Source organism: Rhinopithecus roxellana, chromosome 9 (genome assembly GCF_007565055.1).
Source record: "Rhinopithecus roxellana isolate Shanxi Qingling chromosome 9, ASM756505v1, whole genome shotgun sequence".
Classification (NCBI taxonomy): Eukaryota; Metazoa; Chordata; class Mammalia; order Primates; family Cercopithecidae; genus Rhinopithecus; species Rhinopithecus roxellana.
Genome location: NC_044557.1, coordinates 87,668,120 through 87,683,185, shown reverse-complemented (window position 1 = coordinate 87,683,185; position 15,066 = coordinate 87,668,120). Strand labels below are relative to the sequence as shown.

At 42.2% G+C, this 15,066-nt stretch overlaps 1 protein-coding gene across 1 annotated transcript in view; it reads right to left on the bottom strand.

Moving 5' to 3' along the window:
• COL22A1 (collagen type XXII alpha 1 chain) overlaps positions 1-15,066 on the bottom strand; it is a 303,439-nt gene that overhangs the window by 42,096 nt on the left and 246,277 nt on the right. Inside the window, exons 46-48 of the mRNA XM_010364508.2 lie at positions 14,828-14,881; positions 4,574-4,627; positions 2,672-2,725 (exon numbers count right to left, since the gene is read on the bottom strand). Coding sequence (XP_010362810.2) covers positions 2,672-2,725; positions 4,574-4,627; positions 14,828-14,881 — 162 coding nt within the window. The remainder of the gene's footprint in view (positions 1-2,671; positions 2,726-4,573; positions 4,628-14,827; positions 14,882-15,066) is intronic.

Here is a 15,066-nt window from a genome sequence, read left to right as displayed (position 1 = left end):
GCTGAGATCCGGCCACTGTACTCCAGCCCGAGCGACAGAGCGAGACTCCGTCTCAAAAAAAAAAAAAAAAAAAAAAAAAAAAAAAAAAAAAAAAAAAGCATAAACAAGCAAGTTCCCACAGCACTCTGTTGATGTCCTTCCAGTAGCCTTTATTTAATTGTTGCATACTTTTATCGAGTGCCTAAATTGTACTAGGTACGAGCCAAATGTTAGAGATACAAAAATAACTACATCATGGTCTTGGACCTCAAAGAAATTTGAGATAGCTGTAGAAGATCTGTCTTATTTTCTATGTATGACAAACTTCTAGGGCAGGATGCAGTTGGATTTGTCTCTATCGCTTCTACTAGGCAGGGACCCAGTAAATGTTCATGAAATAAAGGGATAGTGATAATATTTTAACAAGTAGCCTAAGGTTCATGCTTTAATTAAATATCTAGTCCAAAGCTAATATAACAAATCTAAATTTTTCTACGTAACTTTGATAAAAACCTTCTGGCAGCCTAGAGTCTGGAATCTTGCCAAGTTGGAATAAAATTTCCTCCTGCATATGGGGATGGGGTAAGGGTTTTATCTGGAATAAGGATGCTGACTGAGCACCAGAAAAAACAAACACTAAAAGAAAGAGCTTTGTCAGCTCGCTACCCATATCCCTGCGTATTTCCAACAGGGCCTGACAATTAATAAGCACTTGAAAACAAGCAACAACAAAGAGTAGAACTAAAACAATGCATCCCTGACCAGAAAGGCTAATTTTCTGCTGTGAAGTTGCTTCTGCATGACTGGCTGCTGAACCTAAACAGGCAGCTGCCTCAGCACCCATTCCCACAGTCTATTAACAGTACAAGGCACAACACAAAATAGAAGCTCAATAAACATCTGCCAAGTGAACTGAAAGCATTAATCAGCTGGAGACAGACAAGCTGGCTTCTGATTATGATTGTTTCTGGGCCTCTGATACATCATCTAGCATGAGAATAATAAGCCAGGAGTCATTTTCTACAGTAACCATAGAGTTCTAACTTACTGCAGTTTCCAGTGAGAAGAGATCAGGGTTTTGGTTTCACTGGGAACATGTTATAGGGTTTGGAACTACCAGGGTGGAGTGGGGATGAGGCTGTAATCCATTATTCATTTGCTGAGATCCTCAGCTGGTAAGGTGTACAATGTCATTAAGGAAGCTAATGTCACCATAATATAAAATTATTCATGAATAAACTATTTTTAAGTAAAATTAGTTGCCTCTCAAATGCCCCTCTTTGCTTAACACTAACACCTCTCCCTACTACCGATTGTATCCGCATCATTATCAGTTTCTCTTTTTGCTGATTGTCAGATGCTACAAAATCCAATAATATGCAAATAACAGTGCAAAGAAATTATGCTGATTGTCAGATGCTACAAAATCCAATAATATGCAAATACAGTGCAAAGAAATTACTAAGTGAAATTATAAACCTTGAAAGAATTGTAGAATTTTGTGAAGTTAAATGATAGCAAACTGATAAATTCCCTACAATATCCTTCACAAATGTGCACATGGCAGAGTTGGGCCAGGTAAGATGTGAGGCTGATAAATTAAAAATAATATTAACATCAAAGGCATTTGGGAGGAAAATGTGTTGAATATTAAAGACTTAAAGTAGGCTTTCTGGGAAACTGAATAGTGCTTTTGTAGATAATTTACCTTTTTGTGAGTTTGCTCTAAAAGTCAACATGAAGTGAAAGATACCATGTCATGCTTTCATCTGATTTTATCGAAAATATACACTTAAAACAACGTAATTTATTCTCCTAATTAACACACAGTTACAACTAGAAGTCGAGTTGTTTGAAAAGAAGACAAAGCAAGCTTAATTTCATATATTTTAAATTTATACTCCTAACTGAACCTCTTTTCACTATACTTTTGAACAGGGTATTTCCTATTTGAAGGGTATTCCTTTTCAGTGGTCTTTGAGTCATTCCAGAAATCCTCTCCTTGCAAGGTCTGGGACAAGGGTCTCAAGAGGAACCCATGGGAAATCCCAGGGGACTGATCCTGGGCTTGACAGGAACACTAATTTCCAGTACCTGTTGCCATGGCTACCCATGATGGATATGTGGGCTGCAACAGCAGTGGACTCTGATCAGAGGAGGAACATGACTAATCTATGGGCAGCCTACACTGAAAGGAGAGGGAAATGCTGAGAAGGGCACCAGTCAATGTCTAGGCTACAGCTACTGTAAGAGCAGAGAGAACATTTGCTCAGGGGGACCAGTGGAGATCACTGAGATAATAACAAGACAGGTTCCCCATAACATGGGGAAAGCTGTTTACGATTTCTCCTTTTCTACCTTCTTTGTTTGACATCATAACCTTGAAATACTGGCTTCCTACCCACCCAAGCTCAATTTGAAAAAAGAAGAAGCAAGTCTGTCTCTTTTGCCAATGTCCCCCAGTCCCGACATCACTCTAATTACATGGTCCCTCAAGCCTACTCCAGACCCTCTGCACTTTCCCCCACATGCCTGTGGGACTTGCATTTTTAGGTCATCTCTGTCACCTTTTGGGTATTGGCCCATCCCTTAAAATGAGAGACATGTTCAGTGTCATATCATGCCTGGTGAGTACAGATGTGCATTCAAATGTCAAGGCCAAAAGAGGAGGGGATTAAAAATGATTACTTACTGGTGGCCCAGGGTTCCCTGGGGGGCCCATGAAACCTGGAACTCCAGGATGACCCTAGGAAAATAAAAGATGCAATTCTTTAAAATCACTCTAAAAAATACTTTTTACGTTGTGCAAATATCAAATTTCAGGAAACAATCCAGAATCCACCTTCCAACCCTACAAACAATTTTGATTAAAGACACTGACAATAAAAGGGACTTCTTTTTATATATCTAAATAGTACCTGACAACATTTATAAAAACAAATATATCCTGAAAGTGGATTTGCTTCAAAATAAGGTGTGGGCAGGGGGTGTGGAGAACTGGTTGAGGATATAAATGAAAACAAGAGGGGTCATAATAATTGAAAGCGATTGTGGTTAAGTGTAGGGTACATAAAGGTTCATTTTATTACAGGCTTTATTATTTAGATATCCTTGAAGTATTTCATAATAAAAACATAAAACACAAATAAATGCACACAAACACAATGTACACAATGGAAATGGTTAGGTTAACTGAATTACAGCCTTCATATCCTGGCAATATTACAGCTATTTTAAGCAAGAGATTTGTTTCTCCATGTGTAGAGGAGTCTATTGCATATTATAGAATGAGCTGAAAAAGTTATAGAACAAAGCTTGGAATCTAACACTTAGTCTTGTACAACGTTATGAAACCAAACAAACCACCAAGAAAGAAATGATTTCTCTGCCCTCCACCTCCAAGCCTTACCACTGAAACCACAGGCTACACTATTCAATGTAGAGTACATTGCCTTTAATAAGTCATTCTTATAAGAATAATCCAAACACATTTTGTTTTTCCAAATACAGAAGAGACTTTAGCCGAGGAGCTCATTCAGACTTTGAGCACAGCTCTCATCTCACTGCCTGTGGGTTACTCGTTCATGTCCCTCATGCCCTCACTGAACTGCAAGCCCCGTGAGGTCAGGAGTCTGTCCGCGAGTCATTCCAGATCTCAGAGCCAGGTGCAGTACCTGGCATGGAATTGGTTGACAGTGAGCACTGGCTGTGAGATGCAGAAGAGAGGGAGAAGTAAAGGGGAGGGCAGTTGGGAGAGGAGAGAAAAGAGAACAGGGAAAAGGCTGACAGCAGCAAAGCTGGTAGAATTGGACTGGGCAGAAATCAGCTGGTTGCACTGGATAGAGGACGATAGGCAGGACATGCTCGGATCCACAGAGAGAGCAGCGAGCCCTCATTGGTACCATCCTATAGCACGTTAGGAGCAGTGGTCCAGCAGGCCTGGATATGCACTGACCAGAGCATGGAGTGTCTGTGAAGCATTTCAGCTAGCATCAAGAGAGCCAGGTAACAGTTACTTGAGATGATGGGAGGGAAGAAGGGAGCATTTTCTAATGAATGACCATTTCAGTGAAAAAAAAAACAAAACAGTAAAGGTAAAATAGTACAAAAAGAAAGAAATGCAAAAGGAAAGAAAAGGAAGGGGGAAATGAAAGGAAAGGAAAGGGGAAAGGAAAGGAAAGGGGAAAGGAAAGGAAAGGGGAAAGGAAAGAAAAGGGGAAAGGCAAGGCAAGGCAAGGCAAGGAAAAGAAAGGAAAGGAAAGGAAAAAGAAGGAAGGAAGGAAGCAAGGAATGAAGGAAGGAAGGAAGGAAGGAAGGAAGGAAGGAAGGAAGGAAGGAAGGAAGGAAGGAAGGAAGGAAGGAAGGAAGGAAAGGAGGGAGGAAGGGCGGGCAGGCAGGCTTCTCTGGGAGAGAGAAGGGAGAGGGGGCACTTACAGTGAACCAGAGATACCAAGATGAAAACCATAAAAATTAGATTTTTAAAAATCCTGCTACAGGCAAAGAAGAGACAAGGAATGACTGTACAATGGAAGCCACCTTGGAGAAACAGTGTTCCTTCTCAGGGTGAATGGTTCCTTACAAAGTAAGTTTTTACCTGATCACCTTTCCGTCCAACCTCACCATCTGCACCACGTTCTCCTTGACTTCCCTTGAAAGGAAAAAAAGAAAGGAAAGATGTCACTGGAAATTTTAATAGAGAAACAAAAAGCATTTTCATGCATTCATTCATCCATTCATTAATTCCCCAAAAACCTCTTATCAAGTTCTTGTGGTAGCTCAGACACGGTGGCAGCAGATAGATAGAAACAGGGCCTTGTTGAGGATGTGTGATAAAATGGCTTAACTGGGATTTGGAGTATGGGGTTGGAGAGGGGGCAGCAGGAAATGGGGCTGGGGAGGCAGGCAGAGCTCACTTCTTTGAGAGCCTTGCATGTCAACATCTGATGTTAGATTTAGTTGTAGGCACTGGAAACCATTAAAAGGATGTGTAGTTGTCCTAGGTTCTAGCTGTGGGTGTAGTGTGGGATAGGCTAGTGGTCCAGGCTAGAGAGAAAAGAGTCAGTTAAAAAAAAAAGTGGTGTTCCAGGTGTGGCAGGAAAAGAGGCAGAAAAAACTCAGGGTCTGCAGGCCTTGCAGAATAGGTGTGAGGGTGAGGGAGAAGCAGAAGTTTAGATGGTGGCCAGCAGGAGCAGGAGCACCACACACGAAGCTTTGGAAGAATTTATCCACACATAAGTTTCTTGCTCCCTCCCTTACTAGCTGTGAGACTTTGAGAAGTCACTTCACTAAAACCGCTCGAGTTGTTTGTTTGTTTTGTAACCTGCAAGAACAAGAAAATAATGATGCCTACCCCATGAAATGTTAGAGAATAAAATAATAAATGGGAAACACTTAGCATAGAGCCCAGAACACGGTAAGAGCTCAATAAATCTTAGGTATAATTATTACCTTTATTATTTTGCCACTTGCTAACTGTGTGTCATTGGACAAGACAATTAAACTCTCTGTCTGCTTCCTTCTAAAATGAGAATCATAAAATAATATCTTTGTCATGTGGTTGCTGTGAGAGTTAAATGACCTACAATAGACAAAGTGCTTAGACTTACAACAGGTTGTGTGTTAGCTCTCAATAAACATTAGCTATCATCACTCTCATTGCCATTATCACCATGATGATCATCATGATCATTATCATCACCATCGCCATCGTTATTATTCCATAACCATCATCACCATAATCACGATCATAATCACGATCACCATCAACATCAGCACAACCAGAGCTATTATCATCACTGTCACCATCACCATCATCATCCTCATCTTCGCCATCATCATCATTGTCTACATCATAATGATCAACAACACCACGACTATGGTCATCATCACCATCATCCTCATCCTCATCATCATCATTATTGTCATTGTCATCATCATCATGGTCATCAAGATGCTCAAAATATACAACCTACCAAAAATACTTTTTACAGACCACCCATGAAAGTAACAGCCAAAGGTTCCAATCCTTTAACTATTATCTACCTTAGCTCTACCTTTACTGTGTTAACGAGTGTGTTTCCGCAAAATGTTTTTAAACAAAAGCATTTCAATTCCTTTAAAAGAATGCATTATGCAGTAAACAGGTTTGTGGCAGCAGGTCAATCTTAGCTGTGGTTCTATGCCTGTTGCCCCTTATCTTTGCATTCTTAAACATATAATGTTCCCTCTCTGGTCTCAGTTTGTTCATCTAGTAAATAAAGGATGAGGGGCAGGTCCATCTAGGAGGGTCCTTCCAGGGGTCCAGTGCCCCCAAATTCTCTCATGGAAACATCAAGTCCAGCCCTCTTTCAATCCAGACTGTTCTACCACCTCAGCAAACCACTGATGACAGTGACTACATAATAATCACCTCTCTCTTCCTGTGATAATATTAGGAGGGTTAGGTGAGCTCATATCTGTGAAGTGCTAAATACTATTGTTTAGAAGAGAAAAAATGGAGTCAGAGAGAAAGAGCATTTCTTCTGATATTTTTCCATGTAATTATTTTTACGGTTTCTAAATCTAAATAAAGGCAGCACACCGTCTGCAGACCATGTTGTACTCAATGAAAAGAAGTGACATAGAATAGCCCACTGCTTCCTTAACATTTAGGACAATTACCTTAAAAGTAAATGGCTTCCTTTCAAATTCCAGTCCTCAGTCTGGGTTTAGAATAGTTTCAACACTCATGTAGCAACATTGAAAATGTCAGTAGCTCAAGGATCTCCACAGTTGTCCCTGTCTCCTACTCCAACGTAGTCAGGGATCAAAGCAAACACACCCACCCCCAAGCCTGACTCACTTCCTTCCAGAGAAGGGGGCTGACATTTACAGAGCCCCGACTCTTCCAGGAACTCTGCCAAGGCTTCCCACATGATATTTCATTACATATATTTCCTTGTTTATATCCTGAACTGATGCAAAAATATTTAATACATCTTTATTCTCTTATTGAGCCAGTAAGTCTACTCTATGAGGTAGGGCTTATTATCAGAGTGTTAGACAATAAATCTGAAGTCCAGCCCAGTTCAGTCATTCACCTGAGCTCACAAAGCTTATAGAAAGCAAGGTCTGGAATCTAATCCAGATCCATTTGTCTGATGATCAAATATCTAAGCTGGCTTTCTCTGCCCGTATTACTTTTCCAGCTATTTTCCTAGACCATGATGCCTTGTCCAACTAGTTTCAAAATGTCAAGCGCACTGGATTTATAGTCAGAAAGACTGAGTGACCATGCTGAGCATAGGCCAGATACATTTCTATACACTGGAGATATAACAATCAACAAAACAGATAAAAACCCTGTCCACTGGGAATTCATATTCCAGGGAGATTACCAGTTCATCATTTTGCTAGTTTAGTCCTCTTCAGAAGAGGTTTATTAAAGAGCCATTTCCAGGGCTTAATTCCCCCAGTTGAAAATAAGGAAAGAAACTTTGCCCCACTCTGTTTACTGAAAACACTTACTTTAGAAAACTTGTTATTGTGAGTTTTTTCTTTTTTTGGGGGGAGGGGTCTCTTTGAAAGGTATGTAAATACTTTCAAAAGCTAAATGAGACTTTTGCTAGCTTTGTGACCCAGGAACCCGGGAATGTCTTTCTCAAGGACCTAGGAACCACCTCTTTGAAAGAGAATCAACAGAGACGATAGCATTCCCGTCTATCTCCCAGTTCCTATCAAACAGTAGATGCCCAACTTCAGCAGATGACTGGCTCCAAGTTGCAAATCCATTTCCTGCCATGAAGATGCGAGAAGTTTACCTTTGCTTTGAATAAGGTCAATTAGTTAACACAGACACACAGACAGCCACCGCAATTACCAGGTGACTCTAGGAAGAACATGTGGTGCCATTAAATCTTCTCACTTGAGAATTAGCTATTGCTTATCTTGAGAACATGTGTGTGATAGGCGGCTGTATCAGCTTGGCTATCTAAAAGAGTAAGATTTCTTTCTGTCTTTGCAGTCTCTTAGCATATTGTCCGTAATGCAAATCACATTCTGGTTTAATGCTATTCAATCATAAAATTGTTTTCTTTCTCTTCTACCTTCATGGAAAACCTCTCTAAGTTAGGAGAAGATTTTGTTTTTAATTACATTTTTCCAGCACCATCATGTGCTAAGCACATGATAAAACAATCATTTGGAAGGTACATTCATACCAGGAATTCCTCTAAGAGTGCTGTCCTTCATGAATACACTGAACAGGCGGTTTTCTCAAAAGGTTTTCAAACCGTTGAGGGCAGGGACTAAACTTCCCCCGGTTAGTAACTCTCTACTACTCTCAGAACAAACCCTTCTCCTAAACATTTATGTGCTGTTGTCCTGCTTGGAAAACCTTTCTCCATTGATAGCTGGTAAATTCCTGACTAATCCTCCAATGCAACTAAAATCCTGTCTCCTCCAGGTGGCAACTAAAACCCTGCCATCTCCAGGTAACAATTAAAATCCTACCTCCTCCAGGTGGCCTTCACAGGTTACCCCTTGTTCCATGGTGTTAGTTTTCTTTCAGTTGTTTACTTTTCTTCTGACAATTTGTTGTGGTTGTTGTTAACTCAAATGAAGCAAGTATTATGAGGACCACTTGCAGTTACACGTATTAAATGCTTCCTACCTGTTGTGATATGTAAATTCCCCTTCTTCAGTTCTCACATTCTCATTCTTTTTCAGATGAGGGACACAAGGTACTGATGAGGGATCCAAGGTTCAGATAAATAAATGCCCAAGTCCTATAATTAGCAAGGAAAATTCACTTAACTAATAAGAGGCATAGCAGGTTGGGGACCACTGGCTTCCAGATCCCAGGCCTGTGTCCACGGCCCCTTTTGGCTTTCTGCCTCCATCATACATTCCTAAGTGTTCACTGCAAGCTTGTGGGTCTTTCTTCTCTGTCACAGCATCAGGCTATGGAAGGAATGGCCCATATCTGACCTCTCTCTATACCTCCTGACTTGAAAGGAAACTGTTAAGGTGATGCTTGGTGAGAATCTTTCAGAATTGTGGTAGTTATGGATGGAAAGAATTTTCTGCTGTGGGAAAGAACATGGAGTAAGTGGCTCTGGGTTATTTTCTGGGCAGGATGGGAATCCCAAGACTTTTTCAGGTAGTGCCAATGGCAGCAGGTATTATCTCTGCCTCCTCGGAGTCATCCGTACTCTCCAAATGAGGACTTTTGCTCATTGGGTGTCTCTGGGTCCATGACGACTCCCTTTAGGTCCTACTACTGGTTGGTGAATATGCGATGAGAGGAAATAAAAACGCTTTTTGTAGGGGACAGAATAGTCATCATTTCCAACCCAGACAAGGCATTTACATCTGACTCTGTAGAATACACGCTCCCAGGGTCATTGCTGTGGTTACCATCTTGTTGCTTGTTTCTCCTTTACGCAGATCATAATCACAACTGCAGCAACAATCTCCAGACCCTGTATCTTAAAGTCAGTATTTTATGCGAGTTCAAAGTACTAGAATGGAGCTCTGTAGTTGACCATGTGGCATGAACCTCCTCATGCTGGCCACTGAAGACAGCAGCTGAAAATCTGTAAGATAAATCATGGGGAAGCTGCTTCCCTGATGCTGTGCTGCAATTGCAAAGGAACCAAACCCTCCTGGCAGTGCATGAGACCAATGAATGCCCAGAGCCTTTGGTTATGAAAGGATGCTGACAATAATTGTAAGTACTCCATCAAGGGTAGCATTTTCAGTTTACAAACTCATCTTCACATCCCCAAGTCTAGCGGAGATACTGTTTGATAAATGAAGTTGAACAGAGAGGAAATGAAACAGTCCTTCTGTCTATTTTCTGGAAAGTGGTGTGGGGTAAATGACAAGCATAGAAATTGGCTTGGCTTTGAAGCCGAGAACCACAATAGACTGAGTCCACGGAGACACATTTAACCCTTCTGTGATGCATTTTCTCAACAATAAGTGGTGATAAGGGGCAGCTATTGCTGACAGGAGCATTAGCAGATATCGTGTAAACTAAAGCATTGCACCCCATTAGGAGCTGTCCTGGGTGCTGGTGTTGGTATCAGCTATTACTAAAGAGTATGACAGGACAATAACTACTTGGGGTACTGAAGCTAGACTAGCAGGGGTCAACCCCAGTTATAGTACCTGCTAGTTTTGTAGCTGTGGCATTTAATCTTGTTAAACCTTAGTTTCCTCATCTGTAAAGTGAAACAACAGCTCTGCCTTCTGGCATCATGCTGACCATTGTAGGAGATAGTAACCTGCTCCTTGGAACACTGAACACCCTGCCCAATGCAACTGTCTGGGGCTCATCATGCAGGGTTAGACCACATGCCCCAACGACTTCTTGTGGTTAGAGTGACCATCAACTCCTAAATGGAGCAAGAAGAACCCCTGTCTTTCAGATGCAGCACTAATTGTTTTCTTTTTTTCTCGATGGAAGCTTTCTATTCTCAGGGTATTTAAAGGAGCAAACCCTCTGTTGAAGCAAATTATAAGGGAACAAAAGCAGGGCCATTACCAAAAACATCAGCACTGCATGCAGGGTTGGGCTGAAGGAGAAAACAGGGCATACTTCATGGAGCTAACTCGTTATCTGTTTAACTGATATGCTTTACTTCTTTGAAACAAGACAATTCTGGCCGGGTGTGGTGGCCCACACCTGTAATCTCAGCACTTTGGGAGGCCAAGGCGGGCAGATCAAGAGGTCAGGAGTTTGAGACCAGCCTGACCAACATGGTGAAACCCCATCTCTACTAAAAACACAAAAATTAGCTGGATGTGGTGGCATGCACCTGTAGTCCCAGCTACTCAGGGGGCTGAGACGGCAGAATTGCTTGAACCTGAGAGGTGGAAGTTGCAGTGAGCTGAGATTGCAACACTGCACTCCAGCCTGGGCAACAGAGCAAGACTCCATCTTTTAAAAAAAATGCAATTCCTCCTCAGCAGAGGCTAAGCCCAGCAGCCAGCAAGTTGACAGCAAACATTACTTAAGGATCAGGTAAAATTTGAAATTACAAGGCGAGAAGCTTGGCCTCATCTGGCGATCCCAGAAAGAGAAGGTCATGCCCAGTAATGAGCTCCTACATTTGAAGATGCTGCACTTTCCTGATGTCTTTCAATCTAACACTGCCCTGGGCAAATCTCTTGTTCTATCTGCACTGAGATCTGATATCTATAACTCCTGATGCAGGAGTCTTGTCTCTGTCAAAACCCTCTGAATCTTCACAGTCCACAGGTCACGATAGCTAGACGTCTTAACCTGCCAGCTAGGGTCTGGGAGACCTGGGTGTTTTCCATTCTGTTACACCACAAAGCTGGTGCTGTTGTCACAGCACAGAATTGTTGGTTTTTTGGCTTGCTTTTTTACAGTCATGACAACAGTGCCAACAACCTTTTCCAGGACAGGGCCTATGGTAAGGAAAGTGAATCACTCACCTTGGGTACTGAATAACTCTTGCTGAGAAGCCAAGAGAAATAATATCCCTATGCAATTCAGATAGATAGATAGATAGATAGATAGATAGATAGATAGATAGATAGATAGATAGATAGATAGATAAACAGATTGATTGATTGCATAGGGATGTTATTTTATATATATTATTTTTTCAATTTTTTTTTTCTTGAGACAGGGTCTCACTCTGTTACCCAGACTGGAGTGCCGTGGCATGATCTTCACTCACTACAACCTCTGTCTCCTGGGTTCAAGTGATTCTCATGCCTTAGCCTCCTGAGTAGCTGAGATTACAGGTATGTGCTACCACACCTGGCTAATTTATGTTTTTAGTAGAAACAAGGTTTCACCATGTTGGCCAAGTAGCTGGGATTACAGATGTGCACCACCATCGCCAGCTAATTTTTGTATTTTTAGTAGAGACGGGGTTCCACCATGTTGGCCAGGCTGGTCTTGAACTCCCAGCCTCATATGACCTGTCTGCCTCAGTCTCCCAAAGTGCCGGGATTACAGGTGGTAGCCACTGTGCCTGAGCCCTATGCAATATTTTAAAAAGTCAAAGTCAATCTAAAATAACTGAAGATGATTGAAACAGCAAAATGTAAATAAACACAGGTATCTGACGCCACTGGTATTTGGCAGGAGTTAGGTAGGTCATTCAAGTGGAGGGTGGCGTCATGTCTTTATTTTAAATTTTGATATCTTGTTCCTCATGAAATGATTGCATTACTTTTAAATTTTATAAAATATGGCAGGCCAGGCACGGTGGCTCACACCTGTAATCCCAGCACTTTGGGAGGCCAAGACAGGCAGATCACAAGGTCAGGAGATCGAGACCATCCTGGCTAAAACGGTGAAACCCCGTCTCTACTAAAAATACAAAGAAAAAAAAATTAGCCAGGCATGGTGGCAAATGCCTGTAATCCCAGCTACTCGGGAGGCTGAGGCAGAAGAATGGCATGAACCAGGGAGGCAGAGCTTGCAGTGAGCTGAGATTGCACCACTGCACTCCAGCCTGGGCAACTGAGTGAGACTCCGTCTCAAAAAATAATAATAATAATAATGCATTGAAGTATTATTTATCTAGGTTGCTGAGGTTTCTGACTTCTCCAATTTTATTCCCAAATCCTCACCCTAAATATGGGGCTGCCACCACTGTGACTACAAGGGCTAAAAATGCTAATGTCAAATGAGCACTTACAATTGAGAAATAAAAATAAAATCCTAGGCCCCCTAACCAACTGTACAGACCCACTCTTGGCCAAGGAGACCCAGAAAATCCTTAAAAACTGAGTTCCCAGCCTGACCACCATCTCTGGACTGGTTTTGGGCAACTCACAGAGCATGTGTAGTCAAAGCTTTCATGTCTTCTGCTTCATCTTTTGATGTCAGAGGTTTCAAAACTTTAAAAACTCCACCCTTGGATTATGCTAATGCTGCCATTTTTTGAACACATAACCCATGATGAGGCATGAAACTCAATTTCCCATGCACATGTTTCTCCTTCCATAAAGATTCATGACTTCTCCTATAGCTTTTTAAATACATGCATTTGGCCAGCCTGCTCAGCATAAATCCTGCTGCTTCTACCCTCCCCTTGAGGCACTTGCTCTTGGTTTCTGCCGGAGGCTATGTTTCCCAGCCTGCGGGATAGACAGCCTGCAAGTGCAATCCTATGTGAGAAATAAAGATCTCCTTTCCAAGTCTGTGGTTCTGAGACAGGATAGGCAAACAAGGAAGTAATCATGTTCTCGGGATACAGCAACCATCCGTAGTGACAGTAAGGACAAGCAACACAATAAGTCTCAGCATTCACATTATAATTAAGCTCACCCACGCAGAGCTATCTTCGGTAGGGACTTTCCCCTCTAGAGAGCATGTGCTGTTTGATTTTGCCCATCCTCAAACTGACCCTTTGCTCGTAATAGTAAAAAACATACCCCTTGGTGGAGATTTAAGATGCTAATGAGACACGTGATGTATGAACAAGTACGTACAGTTACTGCACATGTGTACCCAGAGGACCACTGAGAACATGCTTATGAGTAACGCCTCTTCCCACCTCCTTATGAATAATCATGTAAGGCTCCCATAAAGGGAGTCTCCCTAGTGCTGGTCTTTGCTGTCTCATCCTTACGAGCAGCCCACCCTGAATCCTCTCTCTCTCAGGTATACTGTCTATTCTGCCCCTAACTTTCAAAGTATTCTTTTTCTTTTGCAATACATTACACGATGCTGCTTCTCCTTCGCTGTGTGTCTCTTGTTTAAATTATTTTCAACCAAGAACTGAGGTATCACAATAGCCACACTTTCTCATTCTTCAGTTGATACAACGTACCAGGCACGGATGGAAGCATTTTGCCTACAGTTGGCACAGTAATAAGCCTGTAGGGTCACAGTTTTTACAGTTTCTTGTTAACTTTAGGAAACAAAAGGCCAGAGAGGTTAAGAAACTATCCCAAGGTCACACGGCTGAGATGGAATTCTCACCCCAAGGCCTGGCTTCTGAGCTTTCTCTCCTAGTACAATTTTATGTCACTACTTCTATCAGATGAGGCATGCTATGTCCAGCCAGGCCTCAGGAAGAGACACAGGGACACATTTGGCCCCGAGTGTTGGTGGGGAAGGTGTTTAGTCTGCAGCAGCACAGAGACCATGAGAGATAAGGGAGCACACTCTGGGGAGCACCAATGACAGTGGGAAGGGAATGAGGGTGTGGGTCTATCTGTCCCCATATCAGCACTCAGGCACTTTCTTCTTAGAGCTAAATACTATCACCACCAACAGCTCAAACAGTCCCAGCCCCAGCACACTTGTTTTGACAGCCGGAGAGCTTCCCTGCCTATTCTGGGGTTGAGATTATACCCCCCTTTCTCTGAGGCCAGCCTCCCTGGCTTTGGGAAACCACAGAGCCACAGAGCTGCTTTTAGACACACCTTATCACTCACATGAGAGTAACAGTGCTCGCTTGCATTCAAAAAGCACTTTCCTAGTATTTTTCAACTGAGTGCCACATCCTTTTTATGTATCATATCACTCAATTTTAACAAATCCCTGACACCATTTGTATTTTTATCATTACTGTGGAGGTGTCTGACCAAAAAACTCACGTCTTAACCAGCAGGTCCCACACAGTCCAATTCTTCCATGCATTTCATACTTTCCAACACGCAGTTGTTTGTAAATGAGCAACTGAGATTCCACAAGTTGAAGTCACCTGCCCATGGTCAATAGGACAGTCAGTGCCATGCTTAGACCTAGAACAGGGGTTTTCTGATTTTTAAAACCACTCCTTTACACTGGCCATCACTCTTCCTTAAATTGAGATGAACCATTGAGATGAGCAGAATAGACCCATGCAGATGGTTATGAAGTCTCACTGACCTGTGGTCCAGCTATTCCTGGGGGCCCTGGTAGGCCTGGAGGTCCAGGGTCTCCCTGTATCAGGGACACAAGGAAAAAAAAGGAAACAAGAATGAGTATCTGGCCCACACCCAGTGTCATCACTAAGCCATCACCCTCTCACCTCCATTCACTGATTTTCCACTGGGACTTCCTGGCAGCTACCCCTGCCCCTAGCCTGTCTGAGCAAAGGGTATAGGCAAGTGGTAGTACTGAGTGTG